General features: G+C 33.5%; 2 protein-coding genes across 4 annotated transcripts; one reads left to right on the top strand and one right to left on the bottom strand.

The window, feature by feature from the left end:
- Nucleotides 1-1,311: 1,311 nt before the first annotated feature.
- LOC115439898 lies at nt 1,312-13,137 on the bottom strand. 2 transcript variants are annotated; one of them, XM_037438652.1, is made up of 14 exons: nt 13,023-13,113; nt 12,689-12,746; nt 9,715-9,873; nt 8,859-8,929; nt 8,095-8,219; nt 6,141-6,332; nt 5,653-5,767; nt 4,959-5,013; nt 4,525-4,633; nt 3,968-4,106; nt 3,134-3,259; nt 2,482-2,639; nt 2,001-2,140; nt 1,312-1,737 (listed from the first exon to the last, which is right to left on the bottom strand). In XM_037438652.1, exons 1-14 carry the CDS (start codon nt 13,029-13,031, stop codon nt 1,373-1,375), a joined length of 1,821 nt encoding a protein of 606 aa, XP_037294549.1. In that variant the 5' UTR covers nt 13,032-13,113; the 3' UTR covers nt 1,312-1,372. The 2 variants fall into 2 exon arrangements, with proteins under 2 accessions (XP_037294549.1, XP_030019819.1); XM_030163959.2 differs by lacking the exon at nt 12,689-12,746 and having other exon boundaries at nt 13,023-13,137.
- On the top strand, nt 13,045-20,281 carry LOC115439899. Of its 2 annotated transcripts, none has more exons than XM_030163960.2 (11): nt 13,045-13,419; nt 13,694-13,761; nt 13,845-13,954; nt 14,160-14,393; nt 15,607-15,721; nt 16,964-17,024; nt 17,580-17,703; nt 18,346-18,481; nt 19,099-19,245; nt 19,433-19,608; nt 19,865-20,281. In XM_030163960.2, exons 1-11 carry the CDS (start codon nt 13,326-13,328, stop codon nt 20,133-20,135), a joined length of 1,536 nt encoding a protein of 511 aa, XP_030019820.1. In that variant the 5' UTR covers nt 13,045-13,325; the 3' UTR covers nt 20,136-20,281. The 2 variants fall into 2 exon arrangements, with proteins under 2 accessions (XP_030019820.1, XP_037294550.1); XM_037438653.1 differs by lacking the exon at nt 19,865-20,281 and adding an exon at nt 19,728-19,845.
- The last annotated feature ends 640 nt before the right edge of the window (nt 20,282-20,921 follow it).

Genomic DNA, 20,921 nt, shown 5'->3' with positions numbered 1-20,921 from the left:
TAGGAGCGGAGCAGTAATGGCTAATCTCAGAAACTACCGGTCCAAACTGAAAAAATATTTTTGCGTTGGATAGCCCTTTGTTCGTGGATTGCTATAGGCTATATATCATCACGCTATACCCAATAGGAGCGGAGCAGTAATGGCTAATCTCAGGAACTACCGGTCCAAACTGAAAAATTCTTTTTGCGTTGGATAGCCCTTTGTTCGTGGAGTGCTATAGGCTATATATTATCACGCTATACCCAATAGGAGCGGAGCAGTAATGGCTAATCTCAGCAACTACTGATTCGAACTGAAAATATCTTTTTGTGTTGAATAGCCCTTTGTTTATGGAGTGCTTTAAGTTATATATCATTACGCTATGACCAATAGGAGCGGAGCAGTAATGGCTAATCTCAGGAACTACCGGTCCAAACTGAAAAATTCTTTTTGCGTTGGATAGCCCTTTGTTCGTGGAGTGCTATAGGCTATATATTATCACGCTATACCCAATAGGAGCGGAGCAGTAATGGCTAATCTCAGCAATTACTGATTCGAACTGAAAATATCTTTTTGTGTTGAATAGCCCTTTGTTTGTGGAGTGCTCTAAGTTATATATCATCACGCTATGACCAATAGGAGCGGAGCAGTAATGGCTAATCTCAGGAACTACCAGTTTGAACTGAAAAATTCGTTTTGTGTTGGATAGCCCTTTGTTCTTGGAGTGCTATAGGCTATATATCATCACGCTATGACTAATAGGAGCGGAACAGTAATGAAACATGTTGCAAAAACGGGGAAAAATTATTAGTTTTGAGAGCTTCCGTTGCGTGCGCTGCGTAAACGGTTAAAGTTATGCAACAATGATGTATGACGGGATTGTTCCCCTTAAAAAGTTATACAAAAATTTATTATAAAACAAAGTCCCCCGCTGAATTTGTCTGCCTGAACGTGTTAAACTCAAAAACTACCCAACGTATTAGGATAATATTTGGTATGGAGACAGTTTGAAACCCTGGGAAGAACATAGGCTCCCGGGAAACTACTATTTTTATAATGGAAAACTTTAGCCTGAAAAACTTTATAACGCGGGCGGAGCCGCGAGCAAAAGCTAGTTATAATATATATGGAAAACCTACTCTTACCACACAACACGCTCAATGCGTCTGGTCCGTCTCCCACGCGTGACCATTTATTCCCACCTTATCCAATATGTTAGAATTTTAGGTAGAAATAGATATTGCGGAATGCGGTTTAAGGCGTTTACCCAGCTGTAATGGCGTATAAGAGGGATCTACCTACCCAAATTAAGTGAAAATAATAAGACTATAATTTTTTTTTCAGTTTTAATATGCCTTTTTATTAAGTTTGCACTTCATATTTCACTGCTACTTCATGTTTTTTTATTTTTCGAGATAGGTAATTTTTTAATTTCTTTAATCTTTTTCTGTTTTGCTAAAATTTTATGATGTCTTCTAAGATAGTTATCGTCGCTTGTTTCATCGTCAGAAGATATTTCTAGAGGGCTTCCTTTAATTTCCATGTGATCTGACACAATACTATCAAAGTGAATTGAGGAACCATGGCTATCAGATTGAACGTCATCGTCTGTTTCTTGTTCGTTACCATGTAAAACTTGTGTATTATCATTCGCTACAATACTGGGTATTATTTTCACAATATCGCCGGGTTCACTGCTATTTAGCACAACATTATGTTCTTTCCTGTCTAGTTCAATATATTGGAACAGCTGAGGTTCTAGAATAGAAAATTATTAAGTAAGTATAAGTAATTAAAGTAAAAATGCCTGTAGTCAGTTATTACCAAAATTTATCATTAATATCCAAATTAAAATCTTGATGGCATCACATGTTTTATAATCGAAATATAATTAGTTTCTCGATTAGTGTATCGATTCTAGGGCTATGATTGACGGAAATTAAAAAATAGAAACAAGATGTTTATCATAATATGATCGATAAATTCAATAAAATAAAAAAATGGATTCGGGGTTTATTTACCGCATTTAGGTAAACTTCTCAGCTTCTTAATACTGTGAATTAAAGTGTTCGACATAATTGCAATGATGTGATGTTCGAGCAAATGCTTAAAGTTCGCGATCATTCTGTTAGCCGGCCCTTCCACAGTTAATGATTCTGGCCTACAAATGGAATAAATTTTATTTATTAAAAACCGATGTCAGCATGTAAATTGAAACTGTTTGATTTAGTATTATGATTGTTTCTAATATCTCATTATAATAATAGTAGTCTGAAGCAACAAATAAGCGACCATCGTTATTATGAAAAAAGTCCTCCGATGTAGCCTGAAGCATCTATGTAAAGCAATAGCTACTCAGCTCTGTTAGAGGCTAGCGGAATAACACCAACAATTGCTAGCAAGTTTAACGGCGTTAATTCTCAGGGCTTGGTAATACCACATTTTAAAAACAACTTTACGAAGCCACTACAGAAACAATAAGTTCTACGTTTCTTAACTCACTTCATTTGCTGTATGAAGTCAATGTCTATATCTACAGCTTCTGGATCTTCGACCAACGACAGACCAAGACGAGCTGTCAGTTCGTCAGCTGATAATATCAAAAGTCCGGATATGGGTGGTGTATCTGTAGGCAATACTGCTTCATATTTGTAAACCACCTGTAAATCATTTACAACTTTTGTGAAATTAACAATATGAATGTTTAATCTCATATATAAACCTTTTTATTTATCAGAATTTGAATGTGAGACTACCATGTTTTTTTAAATACTGGTGGTAAGTTTTGCATATGCGTGGTGCCTTCCGGGTATAATCGCGATGTCTATATCGCTATGCAGGACTCAGGATATGCATACACTTCTGTGTTCCGCTTCGAAGGCCATTGGAACCAATGTAACTACCGGGTATTATGAGGCTTAATATTTCATGTTTCGGTGGCGAGTGCAGTGGAGTACAACAGAGTACTCTGTAATTCAAAGTTTTGTATGGTGTTGCTACTGTTTAGGCAAATGGGATGCACGTCTCGTCATTCAATTGTAATAAAAAATGTACGCCACTATCTTTTGTTTCGTGGATTTAAATATTTTTTCTAGTGTAATAAGCTGAAAATATGACTACTAATACTGTCATTAACAAGATTATGTTTACCTACCTTTAAATTACTGAAGCCCACAATGAAGTCTACTTTTCGAACTTTGCCTGCGTCATGCCCCGTAGCGACTGAGCGTCGGTACAAACTGTCCAGACCTCTCAGGTGGCCGTCCTTTAATCTTATTAACTATAAATTAATAAACTAATTCATTAATACATCTAAATATTTATAGGGCATATAATATATGTAGTTTGGGCTGCTCAACTCCGGCATGGTTGGCGCTTGGGGAGGCCTACGTTCAGCAGTGGACGGAGACAAGCTGATTGACTGATATAACGTATCTTTGGTGAGATAAGGGCACAATTGGATGTTATGTAAATTTACACTAGAGACATTTGAAGCTTTTTGTTGAGTCATATCATGTTTATTGTGTTATTCTGTCTATATTAATCTTAATTTTTTTTGCATAAAATATGCCTTACAAATTCAAAGGATAAAATAATGTTTTTAAGGTGCATTGTCATACTTAACTCTAGAATTTTTAACATTTGCGCTCTTGTCTCACCGAAGGTACGATATACTTTAAGGAATGGTTTCACCACTTGCTAATACAGACCCTGGTTGCCTATCGGAACTTATTTACTATAAAATCAACTTTTGGATTCATAAGCCGCAAAAAATTCGGAACAGATAAGTTATAGGTGAAAATTGTTAAAAAAGAGACGTTGTCGTTATACCTAATGCCAAGGGGCAGTTATGTTTACACCAAATAAACAATACGTTTATTTGTAGATTAAATTATGTATCAGAAAGTCAATTATCTGGGACATAAGGGATCGGTGAAATCCTTAAAGTAAAATTAAGTATTGTAAAACATGTTTAATTAAATTTTACCATTCTAGTTGCCCCATAAATCGTGAATGTGGGTATTTTGATCAGGTTTCCGCTAAATCTTAGGATTCTGTTTTTAATTACTTCTAATGCTCCATCTGCGTATTCGTTGAGAAGCATCGTTCGTTCCTGTTCAGCTTCTCTAAAAATATCTTATTTTTTTTAAATGCCAATATATCAAAGCAATTAAATACAAGTAAGTCGTGTGTGATTAAAAAAAATTGAATATGCTTTTAAGATTAAATACAAGTGAAATGTTTGTTTGAGTTTCAAAAAAAATGAAAACTGCTTTTTAAATTTTGTTATTTTATCGGGCTTATTTTTAAAACGGATGAACCGATTTTGTGGGCACATCGGCAAATATAACATTTCACAGAAGTTGCGTTGGTTACAATTTAATTGAAAAGGACTATTACGGAACGTAACCTCGGAAAACAGCTTGTTATTTTAAACAAAATTATTAAAAATATTTGTAAATCAGATTTGAGGAAGCCTGGTACTTAAAACTTTGATTGATAACATAGTTTAACAGTGTAACATAGTTAATTACTCTTACTAACAAAAAGCGTTGATTAGGCGAACTCAAAGCAGTAGAATACATTAGATAGTCGTTGAAATAGTCTTTTAACCATTTGTCAAGATCGGTCTTCAGTCTATCTAGGAAATCCTCTGAAACAAATGGTACATTATACAGCTGCAGCAGTTTTTTAACATATGTTTTCATTAGTGTATATACGGTAGATGCGAAATTAAAATTTAAGCTTTGAAAGAAGTTAGATAGAGTTTAGGGAATTCGTAATCCACATAATTTTTAATAGCCAATTGAGTCGTTTGTCCTTTACTGTTCTAATTGAAGTTCTTAATTAAGAAAAGATATTAAATATTCATTAATTTTGCTTAAAAATGTTTCCAATCAATTCATATGATGTAGAAAATTCAGATTTATATTCGCGAAAAAATGATTACTTACAAGAATTTATAAAATGGACGTTACCTAAATTTTCTTTGCGAAGCCTTAATGGTTTTCCAGGAAGTTCTTTATTAAAGTACTGAAAAGAAATGAATATATTGATTAAATAAAGAAATAAATTAAACCAGTAATAATATTATTAAAACACACAAATAATACGCTTTCATCCTCGAAGGGGTAGGCAAAAGTGCAACTAGGGCACCTACTTATCGTAAATAATTTAAAAAAATCTTAAAAAATGTCTTTGTTGATTGCCGTATCTATTAAAAGGAGTAACAAGATAAATTCTTTAGGCAAAGGCTCCCTCGAGCAAACGGCTTTGAGCATGAGCATTTCGGTTCATATATACACGGACCACGGGCGGAAAAATGTAAACATTTACAAATAATATCTTAAAAAAACGAATAATATAATTATTTACATTATCTAAATACTATTATTTAGAAGACACTATTGTTTTCATGGATGGGTATTTTAAGGAGGAGACGCATGGAATCAACAATTTTGGTGATATTTCCATTATTAAATGAATAAAACATTATGTCCCTTATAAAAAAAGTAATCATAACATAATATTATAGATAGATTTTAAAAATATGGTTAACACTTAGCGCACCGTTATCCTGAAGAGGGCGTCTTAATGATGTGTTCATTATAACATTAAAATGATAAGTTAATGATCTAAGGATAAAATATAGGTATTTGTTGAAATATTTACTGTCATCAGGATATCTTCAATTAACAATTCGGAAATCACCAATTCAATAATCAATCTGTCTTTTAACAAGCGAAGCCGGCCTTCCATTTTATAATTCACGTTTTTCAGCAAAAATCTATAAAACAAGGGATACATAAAAGTTATAGTAAGGAAGCATCCCACACGTTATATCATTCATATATTTCGGGATCGGAAATTACACGCTTCACATGCCTTGACTCGTTCAAGCTATTAATAATAAATTACAAAATAACAGGATACTGTTTTTAGTATGTTTATCAGTCTAGTCGATAAAAATATGATGCTATAATCAATGACATTTGTAATAAAAACATCTTAGGCTATAATTACATTATTTTTTATTGTATCTTTGGCTTATTTTTCAAAAGTCGTCTTATGAACAAAAGTAGGAAATTTGAAAATAGAATTTTATAAGTAATTAGAGCTAAGTAAGTATCTGTAATCCCAGTAAAAGTTTAAAAACTTACTCGATTTCCCCATAAGAGGGCGCGTAGAACAGGATGGAAGGGTCCTTATCTGTCGGTGACCTCTCGTAAGCGCCCACTAAATGGAGGTCGTGCAAGGACAGGCGCACTGTTAGCGACATGTCGTGCAAGTCGTTTTGCAGGAAGTTTATACGGAAATGCGTATCGTTGCGTAGTTTCATTCGGTGGAAGAAGCTGGAATGAATGTTTTTCCTGTTAAAGTTGGCATGAATGTTTAGGAATACGGTTTGGTGTCACGAATAAAATGTTGTGTAAGAACAAGTGAAAAATTGCATGACGCGGTCACGCAATATATTTTTTTATATGCCGTCTCTGGATTCATACGAGAAATCTTATTTATCTTACTTCTTATTAATAGTGTAATCTTATAAATGTGAAAATTTGTGAAAATGTTTGGATGTTTGTTAGAAATCAACGCAAAAATAACTGAACGGATATGGTTGAAATTTCGAACACAGGTAGATCATTCCTGGATTAATAAGTTGGTTATTTTTAATTCCGGTAATTTGCTACCATGGATATTTATGTGGTTTATATCAAAGTTTTTAACGAGTTCAATAGAGGGATGTGATTCAAATATATTTTATAATTATAGCCTTTCTGAGATACGTATAAAAATAAATAAAGTTATCGGCCAGGTATAATACAAGAGCAATTTTTAATATCTAAGTATTACTTAACCATATCTCTATTGATAAACGCTGAGCAAAAGCCAACAAACGAGTAAGTCACATATTATTTGATAGCAAGTAGGTATACACTGCCTCCATTGCCCTTCTCACTAGGTACAGTGACGGACGAAAAAGAAATACATATAGGGACGTATATAATTTAATTTGTATTTAATAACATAGAACCTTGTAATAATAAAGCAGCGATTTGTCAAAACAAAAATACGAAACACATGCTCCCGCCATACCTTCTTTTATTGCATACTATTCCTCAAAGTAGCTTGATAATAGCGATATTACGGTGCTCTATAAGGCGATTAATGTCTGGTTAGAAATTTCGTGTGGTACGCCATAAAAAATTAGGTCAATGTCGTGTCGTAAGGTCTTTTTTTTACTGAGTGATGTAACTCATGATTCATGATTTTCCTATTGTTCGGTTGAATGCATTGTATAATAAATTCCATATTATAGTTATTGAGTTTTTAATGAAAACTGGCCTGTCGCAATTGCAATGTTGCGATTTTATGCTTATTGTTTCGTTTATGATTTTATGTTTTTAATTGTTACCCATGAAATATATAAACAATCCATTTCCAAAGTTTATGGAGTAGGTACACTCATTATATTATTTTATTCGCGTTCCGTAACGTGATATGACGCCTTTACTCACAGCGGCCACAATTTCAATCGCAAAGCTACATTTCTAATACAATCCTAATAATTCCATGGGTAATTTTTTTCTGATTTGTACCTAGAATCCAGGACCTAAATGGTTGTACAACTACGCGATCATTAATTTAGAGAGGTGAATATATTCATAAAAAATAAAGTTTATTTATTATAAAGTTTTGCAGATGTAATTTGTAAACTTAAGTGTACAAACCCTTACCCAAGTTCCTTAAAAATAAATATTTTTACTAATTGCTTAAACAAATTGTTCTCGTACTCGCATTAGATTTATAACAGTAGGGAGAAATTACGTTCCTTAGAGGATACGTAGTTTCGTTTGTTGATTAATTTCTTTTTGTTCCTAATTACAAGTACCATCGCGGAGCGCATGAAAAAAACATCCTTTCACTCTTCGTTGATTGCATAACAGTTTCTTTTTGCCTTTTTTATTAAGTTACCAGAATAATATATTTCTTTGTTTTAATTATATCTTCATTAATTAATTCTACCGTTGACGTTATTAAGGTCAAATACGCGAAACTTATTTGCAGAAGTTGACCTATCTATAAATAATAATTATAACAAACACCACTTACAGAATGGAGTCCTTCATCCTCATCATACAGTAGCCGCCTAAATTGAGTCCTGCTGGTATTAGATTGATGTTTCCTTTTGCTTTGTGAATCTCGCGCTCCGCCATGCCTCTGATCTCCAACATGGCCTGCACAAGGTACATGTTATAAGAAGGAAAATGTGAGTTGAGGTGATTGTTCGAAGAAAATGTTTAATTCTCTGCCTACTTACTGGTATTGTAAACTTATAATCGAACTGCATAGCAATATATTTAAGATTGTAATATATATAAACAATTTATACATTTTTAAATCTTTAAGGAATCTTGGATAAATATTCTTGTTTTACATTACTTTTAGAAATCGTATTCATATTATGTTTTGGCAATTTTTACCTTTATAACTAATTTTTTTAAAGGAATGGAAGTGATGCGCCTATTTATTGCATCGTATATTATTAATCAACCAACTCAATATTAAATTGCACGCATTCCTTATTTAGCACTACAAAATATTTAGTGCTTATTATATAGAGTCAGCCGCTTCCCATGCTCCTATTGTAACGAATGTATCCAGATGTAAAACGTGTTTCAATATAATAATATATTCCAAAACACTATTGCTTTTTTTCAGCCATCAATAATAGACAAAATTCCTTGAAAAATTTTGGCATATAGACTAAACCCGTTAATAAAAAAACGAATAAGTGCATTATTCCGGGATATGTTTGTACCTTGACGGTGCTGCGAACAAATGCTCTCTTAATAAATAAAAAGAAATCAACTTACTTGAAGCATTTCTTTATCAAGCTTCGCCCCTACTTGTTTGTGATAGTTACTTCTAATTTTCTCGTAGTGCTCTGAAATTTTATCAAGCAAGAGAAAATCTTAGCTGTAGTAATTTACCAATTTTTGAAAATGGTGATAGGTGTAGGTTCATTAATCTTTTGGAATGTTTTCTGTGAGAAAACGTTACCATTTGGGCCAAGTTAATCTATTCATAGACAAGTGATATCAAGGCTGCTTGTTTGTACAACTATTTATATTGATAGAGCACAGTTAATCTCTGGTTTTGAATATTATGGTAGCGAGAGTGCTGAACTGACTGCTTCGGTGGCGTAGTTGTATTGCACGTCCGGTACAATAGCGCTCTGAGGTCCTGGGTTCGAATCCCGGGTCGGGCAAAGTGATATTTAGGTTTTTTCTGCTCAGTATCAGCCCGGAGTCTGGAATTTGTGCCCGATATGGCGATAGGCTCGCCCCCTATCACATCATGGGACGGAACATACTTGGCGAAAAGTGGGTGCCCTAGTTGCGCCTCTGCATACCCCTTCTGGGATAAAATGCGTGATGTTATGTATGTATGTATGAGAGTGCTGAACGTTACGAAATTTAACATCTAATGTTACGGAGCGAGCACATGGCAATGGAACTCAAAGTTTGGGAAATTGTTGCTGTTGTTTAATAGTACTCGTGACGCTTAATATCAAGTGGCTTGATTGTCTCGTAATTTATTTTTATTAAAAAATTATTACGTGAACCAAATTTGCTACACTCTACCACACTCTATCACTACAAACATACGCCTTGTGATTAATTAATCTTAGGTATTTCAAACTGATGAATAGAAGTTGTAAGTTCGTACCTTCAAATTCACCCATGATCTCAAAATATTGTTTAGCATTTAGTGACATCCAGCAGTTCTGATCATCTTTTTTGGTATAAGATAGTTTCATAATATTGTCATTGATATCAGAGTCGTCTGGTTGATTGGCATAGTCTTCTTCGACGCTGTTAATTTTATCTACAACAAAGAAGTTACATGATGCTCTACTTCATATTAGATCCATCAAATTGTTAAGGCTTATTGCTTAAAGATTATATCGAGCCTTTACCGCCGTTTTAGTGCAACCGACAAAAAACAAATTTTACAGGAGAAGGTTTTTTTTAAATATTTTCAAAAGGAATTATGCAAGTAAACTGAAATTTTACACACATTCATTATTTTTATACATTTATATATATAATTAAAAAAAACTCAAAAATATTAAGTCTTTATGCCTTTTATGTCGCTTACATTAATTTTGCCATCATAATCTAAGGTTATTTTGGCATTTACGATAAAAAGATCTGTCAATATTACCATATCCAAAAAACTATATTTGATAAATAAATAGATATTTTAGAAGGTTTTCAAATGAAATAGTACCTAGTATTATATTTAAAAATTATATTTTTGTTATATTGAACATTTCGCGTAACAAGATCAAGGTTAGTTAAACTTAAAATGGAATTAATGATATGAAATAAAGTTTTTCTTCTGGTACGAACCATCTTCGTCCGTTTTCACTTAACACCAGATATTGTTCCATCATGGTTTTAAAATAAAATGTTATAATTTAATAATAAATATATTAAACGTGGGACCAATCAGATTATGTACTAGTACTTGTAGAATGAAGTGAAATATATTCAATTCTCCTCATCCTTATCTTCATCCGTTTCAGCTAAAGCATCACGTATGGTTCGGTCATGCCTCATACTTGAATATTCTTGATGGTATCTGTTTGGTATTACGATTTTGTTGCATAGCTCCTATAAATCTTTGTATTTAGCTACTGAAATTTTGAGGCCTACGGCGTATAAAAGTGTACGTCAATTTTGGGTGATAGCACTGTTTGCTCTCGATCTGATGATAAAATCCATATCTATTTCGACATTGTCACTGTTTTCGAAAATCCATATTGATATTTAATAATAGGAATATTTTTATGAAATTGCACCACTCTTAAAGAATTAAAATTAATTTTAAATTTAGCTAGCAATAAAGCTTGTGAAAAGATCTTTCAATCCATGAAGTCTCCATACTTGAAAACATTTACAATGTAGCTTTTAGGATTATGTCTAGCATTAGTAATGATAGTTGACCACTAAGAGGGAGCCCATACTGTTTTATTACGAACAAATCTTTTAACTGTTATGAATAGAATTAACAAAGCATCATAGTGTGTCCAGGTAAAAGATAAGTTATCTTTATTTGTTATTGCGGTTTTCAAGAAATTAATTAACATAGATATCATTGCATGGTTCCTGTTTGCCCGACACAGCGATCAGAATATAGATTAACCACAGTATGGGTACTTTTTTGGTCTATCATATTCAAATAAGTGGTAGGTCTCTCATATGTGACCACTGCAATGTCTATTTCCGTCGTTGTGTTCCGGTTGGAACAACATTGTAGCCAGTATAACTACTGGACATAATGAGATTTAACATCTCACGTCTCAGGATGGCGAGCACAGTGGAATACCAAACAATACTGTGTGATTCAAGGTATTGGATGGTGATTTTACTGTTTATGGGCGGTCGTATCGTTATTCAAAGCAATAAAGAAAAAAGAAAACTTATACAGAACTGTGACTATTTCATTACAGCCTCTTTTTTTCTTGGCTTTCACCCCTACACGTAACAATATCCATTCCTTGTTCCACTTTCGTATATACATTCATTTTAGTATGTATATTTTCTCGGGTCACAATAAGTCACACTAATAAAATTTAAGGTCACACTTTTGTCATGAGAAGTATTGAGGTCTTTTTCTAAATCAAAGCAAACGCATAAGGAGTTAGGATCAGCTACTTTGCTCATTTTTGTGGTCTTCTAAAAACAGTGGCTTGCATCTTTCTTCATCTAGAATGTGATTTTAATATTCAGTGGTTTGTTCAAAAAAAATTCTGTTCTTAAGTGACAAGTTTTTGCATTACTCACAATAAGCACATTTGTCTTCTTTAGGGAGATAGAATCCGATATTAAAATCTGTTTTAAATATATAACGAAATACTGTTTTTGGTAACACTAATGATTCTAGATTGTTTCCTTTCAAGTGATCAACATACTGTAAATACGAAAACGAAATGTTCTGAAATTCTTGAGGTAAATATAATTTAGTCCTTTTATTGCGATAATAGTGGAATGGAAGAGCAGGCAACATCTCAATGAATGATTTTAACTGTGCGACTTCTACTTCATCTAATTTATTATGAGGACGACGAGTTCTTCTGCCACCTCGAGTGGTATTCAGAATTTTATTGGCATTTCAGATGGTGTATCTCAAAGATATTTGGAATATGTTTAGCGTTTTAAGTAAAAATTGTTGACACACATTATTTCCATTGTAGTTTATGAAATAATCGTATGATATTTTGCGAACATTACTACTAGATCTATTTCTGTGTTTTGTACCTTTATAAGATAATTCTGGAATTTACTATCTGCAACTTATAATTCAATCAGAACGATGTTTGTCACATCAAAAATTTGTCAAAATAACCAGGTCTTGAAAGGTTTGTTTATAGTAAAAGCCTCAAAGTCCATCACCTATGTGGGAAATATAGGGTCACTTGCGCTACAAATAATCGATCGCATGGCACTTACGACAAAAATTCTTGCTGTCGGTTACGTTATGGATTTAAAAATATATATATTCACGATAATTTTAGCACTTGCTATAACTTTACAACGGCTTTATTTTGGGGGGAAACGACCACAGGGTTAGGTCCGTAGTGGCTTAAAATACTACTTATGATAAAAAACGCATTTTTGACAAAAGTGTCGCTTACGATAATTTGGCGGTAACGGCTCGATATAAATGACGCGGCTTGGTATGATCTTTCCTTTCTGAAAGTATAAGATTAATGCTCGTAAATATATTTATAAAAACTGGTGTAATGATCGTAAAATAGATTAGTGTTTCAGATTTATTTATGTGTGTATTGATTATGACTCAAATCCGTTTTTTTTTCGGGCACGGCAAAGTGAACCCTCTGTACAGGCACAGTACAGTGTATTTTACGTTTTCTATGTACACGCGTATTTCAGATTCTTTTGTTCTGCAAAATGCATAAGGCGCGTTATTTCTAGATTATATAAGGCTTATTATACCAATTAACTTACCACTTTCATAATTTCTTCGCAATGCAGATCTATTTTTACCACTGACTGCGACTAAAAAGCTAAAAACATGAAATATTATTTTGTATTTATTCATAACGTTAAGCCGATTTCTTGCTTGACTTCTTAATATTTATTAACTTCGTCGGTCACTTTTCTTATCTAAAGTAATAATTGAAAGTAGAAATAATTGAATTTTCATATTAATGGATACATTGGAATATTACTTTTCTGATAAATGCATTTCTGTTATTTGATAAATCTTACGAAGACCTTGTGAATCTTTCAAGACTTAAATCTGAGGGAATGGCAATATACATAGCGTGGTTTATAGCCTTTATGTTATCTCGAATAGAGGCTCTAATGATTGAGAGGAACATTACTGAATATTTTACTAGTGGTAAGATTTATGATTTTGTATAATATTTTATTGTTAATCTAATAAGACTCATGAGAGGAGGAACCAGGAAGATCCGGCGCTTCTGTAATAAGTTGGGCTGCCCAGACGTATAGCTGGCATATCACGCACAACGGCCCGACTTGCTACGGGCTAAGTGCGGAAAAAGGAGTCCCTCAACAGACCCGAGAGATTTACATATGTTTTGTCGACTTATTTGAAACATACGGACGTAGTAGTGTATTCCTATTTGCAAATATTTTATGTTGATTTTTAGATGTTGTTCAATCTTTTAAAAACAATTGGGAAAAATACAAGACTCCTTTAGAGAACGCTATTTTACGGGTAAGTTTCACATCCCATTAGATATGCAATTTTATGATTTATAAAATTGTTCTTTGACACTTCAGATTGTTTTATTATTACAGGCATTGAAAGAAAATTACGGATATAAATCCATGAATGTGTATGTGAGACGCATGCAAGACCCATACAAACTTTCCAAAGGCTATTACCATTCTGATAATCAAATGCAAATGTGAGTACTGAACTAGTATTTCTAGTAAAATAGTTTAAATATAAATGATAGAATTAACTTTTGAAAGATAAATATTACAAGTCATGGTAGCAGATTTGTTATTTCTTATGAACCATCAGGTAATTCCCAATATTTCCGATCATTTGAAGGCTGTTAAAGATTCCTAGTTTAGGGTTTGAAGTTTAATTCTTATATTTGTTTTTAGCACTCTAGCAGATTTGGAATTAGATGATTTGCCTTATCTATGGATGCCAGAAGTGAATTTCATGCTACCTTCAAACGTAATGCAAATCGGTGCTAGTTTAAGCAAAATAATCGTTCGCGGTAACTATGTAGCGTTCAGAAATAAATCCGATATTATATATGACGTTAAAGATCAAAACTTTTATGAAAATTCACCGTTTAGATTCCAACAAGTGGAAAATATGGGGCAGTTGGGGTAAGTTTTGTGGATTCCAACATAAATTTCAACAAATTTTATCGACTCAGTTTAAAATAAAATTCTGGTGGTAGGTCTCTCATATGTGAGAGTCCGCCTGGGTAGGTATCACCGCATTGTTTATTTCTGCCGCCAAGCAGCAGTGTGTAGTTACTGTTGTGTTCCAGTTAGAAGGACATTAGAGCCAGTGTAACTACTGGATATAATAAGACTTACATTTCATGTCTCAGGATGGCGAGCGCAATGGAAGCGCAATAAAGAAAAATGATGTAATTCAGTATCTCTTATAAAAGGTGCCAAACTATTACCTAACCTTCAAACGTTTCCATCATTCAATATTGCTATCGTCTTGAACGTGCTGAACGGAAAAGTTAGGCAACAATTTAAAATTCTCCCACGAATCGTGCACCGACTGCTTTATTTCGTCAGTGTTATTCAGTTTAAAAGTTAGCCCTATTTCAGGCAGACGTGAATGACGGCGGTCTACTAACCCACTTGAATTTAGCAACGCTACCTAATGTTATTTATAGCTGAATGTGTTTCGACCTCAAAATTGCCTTTAGGCTTTATGAGATGAGTCAAGTGTTGACTGACTTTTATAGACGTCTGAATAAGTTTGATAAGAGAAGATCAAAATTGCAAAGAGAAATTGATAAAGGTTTTTCATGAGATACATACAAATATAAAGCCTGTATTGTATAGAAGTATGTAGAAACTACAAGTTGCAACTCCGTACGATTTTGACATACTAATTTTAGTTCATCTACTTTCGTTAATGTCCTTTCATTCCTGTTGGTTTTGTGGGGTTGATTGATTCATTATAGAGTGTTGATCCGACTAATTCAAGAGAATGCCGTTATTTTCTCTAAACTTAGTGTTATGTAGTTTAACGATCAAAACCAAGGATTCTTTATAATATCAAAAATATAAGCTATGAATAAATTACTCCACTAAAGTTTGGTACTATACGATTAAAATTTAATAATCGTTTTCTTTTTAAATTCAAATTCAATGTGAATGCAAATTCTAAATTGTGTTACAATAATTGTTACTGATGATACCACGGCCGAATATGGGTTAGTCAACTTCTCATACATTCTAAAGACATACGGCGAGCTCTTAGCTATACATAATACAGATTTATATGTTTTGAAGAATAATTTATTTTAAAATTTGGTTTTGCTATATATGTACGTTTTTGCCCTCCTTTCAGTATAATTATCGAAGGATGTATTATGACGGGCATGGTGATGGCTATACTTAGCGGTTCATCCGTCGATTTAGGATTCAATAATTTTAAACTTTCTAAATGCCAATACACCTTTGAGGTAAGTAGCAAGTTTATTTTACAATAGTTTTATAAATGACGAAAGATATAACAGCATTACTTTAAAAAATTAAACACACACACACTCAAACGCCCATATCATGCCTGTATCCCCGAAGAGGTAGGCAGAGATGCAACCAGTCCGTATTCCGTACCATGTTGTGATATGGAGCGAGTCTATCGCCATATCAGGCACAAATTCCAGACTCCTGGTTGATAGAGCAGATAAACCTGATATCACTTTACCCAACCCGGAATTTGAACCGGGACCTCAGTGCTGTCGTACCGCGCTCGCAAAACAAATAGGCCATCGAGGCAGTCCAAGGTTAAAAAAATATATCAAACAAAACCATCCAATACCTAATCCAGACTCCGTATTAAGGTAAAGGTCGTGAGTATCAGAAACTACGACTAGGAGCGGTTACGCCACCATAATATTGAAACTTAATTTTTGTTTCGATGCGAAGAACGAATCAGCAGATTCGCTAACACATCCTGCTTCGATACAGAGGTTGGCAAAACAAATAAACGATAAAAGAACCGTTATGCAAGGTAAATGCATCGTAGTCGACCACATTTCACGCATTTTTCATATCGACGATGCAATAAAAGCGGGTATTCGCGTCCGGTACGCAAGACCACATTATTGCTTAGTTTGAGAAAGTATTTTTGTTTAAATATCAGCTTTATTGGAAATATTTGCGTTCAGTTACGTTACATGTGTTGGGTTTATTGCCTACATGTGGATTTTTTTACTAAATTGGAAGAACTTGACACAGGTCCCACGGGTTGTGTAACGTGGGGTCGAATTTATCAGTTATTTCGAGAGATCTTGCTCTTTTTAAGTTACTGAGTAATCTCGTCGTAAAGCCGTGAGTGAGTAGTGGAAACCTAAACACATGTAAGATGCAATACAAATAGTTTTTTCACGCAAATGTGACGTCATCCATGGATGTACGTACAAAAGAAATGAGATATTACTCACAGTTTTCTGTGCATATTCTGCTTGTGTTCAGTAGACATTCCTGATTTGCAACTAAGTATTTAAAGTTTAAATATTTCAAATCTAAAAAAGTTAACGGTATTAATTTCAGTAAAATTTGTTTCGTTAACCCTATTAATAAGAAAGAATTATTTTTTTGGTTCTAGGAACTAATAAATATAAGAAAAAAAATATTTTAATCCTACTATAATTTTTAATCCTACTATAATTTTTTCTAATTTTGTTTTGAAAACTTTACAGATATCAACGCCAGGATCTGGGTCGCCTCCAGTTGTAGCGAAATATCATCCAATGGGAAATGGTAAGCGAAATGACTACAGTCCTCTTTAAATTTCTAGAGTTCAGCAAAATTATTTTAATTTTCCAAGTCGCTGCTTTAATATAAATTACTGAAGACAGGCAATCACAACCGTCACGGTCCTCGAAGTTTTGTCACGCATTAATCTTAATTCTAGGCTCAGGTCTACCCGGCGACGCTGAAAATATACGAATTTCCATTTTATATTTAGATATATTTTATTAAGATAAAATATTCAAGGATGCGTCCGAAGTTTATGGTAGGCTTAGTTTATTTCACGGACATAATTTTCAAGAATTTTACCGGGGTTCCTTACTTAGGCACGAAAATTCGTTCATTGAAATATTTTTGTGCACACGTGATGGCTTGCGAGAAACTTGGTGAAGATACGATGGGTGCTTTCATGCGCATCAAAAAACACGTCTCGAAAAAGTACAAATGTGGTAAAAATGTTGCGAATATTGTCCTTTTGCGAATACACTTATGATTTAACACATACGTGACGACGTGAGGGACTGGCTTTAAGAATCTCTGAAAAAGAAAATATTTTATTTTTAGGTTTGACCATAGAGAATTTACTGATGAGGTCGTTACGAGAGGAGCTGATGCCAAAGCTACAAGCGACTATGTTCAGTTTTGTCAACACGTCTGTTTTACTGGGCGATGCTCTTACCACACTTCAGTGAGTTAATGTTGGCAATAATTTTGCTTTACAAGTTGCAACCATATTGTAGTAGATATTGTGACATAAAGGAGTTCACTCTGCTTCTCTTATTTGGGCACGGCAAAGTGACCTCCTGCACCTAGTGGTGGCTCGAGTAAGGGTCAGAATGTCGACTGATGGGAGATGACTACTTCTCGTCAGTCGACACAACTACACCGGCCTATTTGTAAGCGGATATACACAGGCCGATCAGTTACCTATATATGTGGGTCACGGTGGTGGGTTTTAATACCTCGTGTACGCTAGTTGGTATCCGGGCGGATACAAAATATATCCTACCAACAGCACACCTTGCGTGCTAAGTTTTTTGCACCTAGTAAGTGGAACATTATTACCTATAATGTTATTTTTCCTAAGCTGTGGGGAAACCTTCCAATTGCAAATACAATTTAGCATTACTGAGCGTGAGACCACTCATCATCAGGTCAATAAAATTTTTCGGTCACAAAAACAATTGGCTACCAGTATCTTCATCTATTATAATATAACACCTTTATATAACAATTCGTACGTAATATGTTGTACTGATTAGAATAAAGATTATCTATTTATATAGGCTTTCATCGAGCAACGCATTTAAGTATTTTAAATATGTTTCAGACAAAAACAGCAAGGGTTATTCTTTATCACATATTCATATGTGAACTTTGTTGTTAGGAACTTAAATAGGATTGCTATTGAAAAGAATTCAGGAGTCGTCGATATCGAAGATTTTCATTTGTATTGGAATGATACGGTTAGTGACCTTAGACACTTTGGTTTATTTGGTTTATGATTGGTGCGCAGGCGTTAAAGGCCGTCAATTACAAATATTTCTTTGTACATTTAATAACTTGTATCCACATAATATAACAGACTAGGGTAAGTATTCATGTCTAATCTAATAATTATAATATGTAGGCCACCTGTATTGGTTAGTTATTCTGTGTAGGTATAACAGCCTCCAATTCTGCTAATATCATCAGTGTGATCATCAAGATCTTTGTGTTCCAGTTGGACATTCTAGCCAATGACATCTCCTATACACTATTTTGCACTTAAATATTCTGCATTACTACTGTTAATAGGCAAGCATTGTACTTCAGGCGAACGACTAGCTTTTCGCGTAATTAACAGAAGTTCTTTAAAACAGAGGCTGGAATAAAATTTCTCTAAATTTCTTTATCATGCACTGTCGCATCGTCTTCAACAGTCATGTCAACTAGAAGTCTTTTGTAGTTCAAAGTTTTCTCTTCCTAATCTTTATTTTGGTTTTAATCAACAAATTAGTTTAAAACAACAACAAAGTTATATGAGCTTTACATTTTAACGTTTACTTACCAAAGTGCCGTAAAATTTAATAATTGTTTCTAGTTTGAGGGTAAGCCAGTCCAAAGTGATATTTCTTTAACAAAAATGGTTTTGAGCGGTTTGGAGACGGCATATTCGGCTAATATTGGTGGCCCGTTCAAACAGGATCAGCTTCAGCTCAGTGAGGAGATAAGGTTCAGCACTTTAAGGGTGAGTTATAATTAGTTTTTGTTTTGTATTACACTAGGGTTCCAATACATTAAAGAAGACAGACTACCTTAGTGTTGATAAGTAAAATAAAATTAAAAATTGGATCCAGTTGCTGTGGAAGATGGATTGATCAACTAATTTGTGACTAGTAAAGTTAATATAGTTGGTTAAATATATGTTCATATAGGTGCGTGGTGCTATATGCTATCAAAGCGACCGTAAATATGAATATAATTTCGTCGCTGAAATGGAGGATGTTGCAGTAGAAATACTATTTTACGTAGATAAGCCAGAATCACGAAAGCAATTGATAAAATTAAAACCTAAAAGAAATCAACAACGATTTTATGTGGTTGGATGGAGGTAAGTAACAAAGATTATTGACGCCAATCTTTATGGCCGTCTTGAAGTCAGTTACTAGTTACGATGCAGCAATTTTGAAAGCTTGCTTCAAGGATTTTTGTTTTATTTTATGGCCCCAGGAACTCGACCATTTAGCACAACTTCTAAGAGGAAGATTAGTATGTATGCCCACGCATTACAGCACAGTTAATGTGACTATTGACTAACTTCATATCCTTCATAAATAGTATTTTTGATGAATATTTTTTGTTTTTAGGCGACTTGAGTTATCAATACCCCGTGTGAATTTTATTTATGCCGATGCTTTAGTGACTGGTTTTCTGTTGAAGTCGATACCAAAATATATATTGGAACATTTAAATCAGAATTTCGATAAAGCAATAGAACAAACTGCTAGTGGCAAATGGGAAAAATTGTGTTTTGGTCCATGTGGTCCTCTTGGAAGAAACACGGAATCTAATTATTATTTTAATAATAGTATGATCTTTAACAACAACCAATTTATTAATAGTACTTTTGTAGGTTAAAATTTAGAACCTCTTAAATACAAAGGGGTTAAGATATGTAAAACTCAACTTTATGTCCACTTTGGGCTTCCTGCAAAAAATAATGTAAGCATTCTTTGTAAATATTTTTCAAGAAATAAGTAGTTTGGCTTATGGTCTTTTGCACAGCGGCGTATTTTTTTATTAAACACGATACCGTGAATAAAATCATAATTAATATCTGCCAAACATCGCTCAACGGTAAGAATTTTACATCGTTAACATTTCGATATCTCTCTTATTTACTTGAGTTAACTATATTCTGAAATAATACTATACTGTATTTTTAAATACAAACATCTTATTTTTTTTTAATACCGTTATATACAACAAAATATTTAATTATTTTTAAAAACGCCTACTCAAACAACAGCTTATAGTAACAGGAATATTTGCAGTTACGCGCTGTCAGGCGCTCTCACAAAATGATGTCGACATCATTTCATCTAGGATGTGTATATTATGTACTAAGTAACATAAAATATTCTATAATACTGTATACACTCTATGTAAAATTAAAAAACACAAATAAGAATTAAAAAATATTAACATGTGATTTGAACTTCGTCTAATTTATATTAAATGCCTTACCCTTCCATACTAAAGGTTTTTGACAAACTACAATATTTTTAGGTAACTATGTATATTTTGTCACTCGGTTACTAAGAGTAATTTTCGGTGTTGCGATATATTACAATAATTGGCATTTGGGTGTGGGTGGATGTTTGAATTATTTTATTACAAATATTGATTTTATGGATCAATGGT

Source organism: Manduca sexta, chromosome 14 (genome assembly GCF_014839805.1).
Source record: "Manduca sexta isolate Smith_Timp_Sample1 chromosome 14, JHU_Msex_v1.0, whole genome shotgun sequence".
NCBI lineage: Eukaryota > Metazoa > Arthropoda > Insecta > Lepidoptera > Sphingidae > Manduca > Manduca sexta.
Note: the sequence above shows the minus strand (reverse complement) of the source record. Positions and strands in the feature narration are given on the sequence as shown.

Coding starts and splice junctions, on each gene's coding strand:
- LOC115439898 (XM_030163959.2), bottom strand. CDS start 13,116: ATGAATAAATACAAAATAATATTTCATGTTTTTAGCTTTTTAGTCGCA. Junction 6,333..8,094: donor AGGATGAAGGACTCCATTCT/GTAAGTGGTGTT, acceptor CATTCATTCCAG/CTTCTTCCACCGAATGAAAC. Junction 2,141..2,481: donor GACTTCATACAGCAAATGAA/GTGAGTTAAGAA, acceptor TTCCATTTGTAG/GCCAGAATCATTAACTGTGG.
- LOC115439899 (XM_030163960.2), top strand. CDS start 13,326: ATGGCAATATACATAGCGTGGTTTATAGCCTTTATGTTATCTCGAATA. Junction 14,394..15,606: donor GAAAATATGGGGCAGTTGGG/GTAAGTTTTGTG, acceptor CCCTCCTTTCAG/TATAATTATCGAAGGATGTA. Junction 17,704..18,345: donor GATGCTCTTACCACACTTCA/GTGAGTTAATGT, acceptor AATATGTTTCAG/ACAAAAACAGCAAGGGTTAT.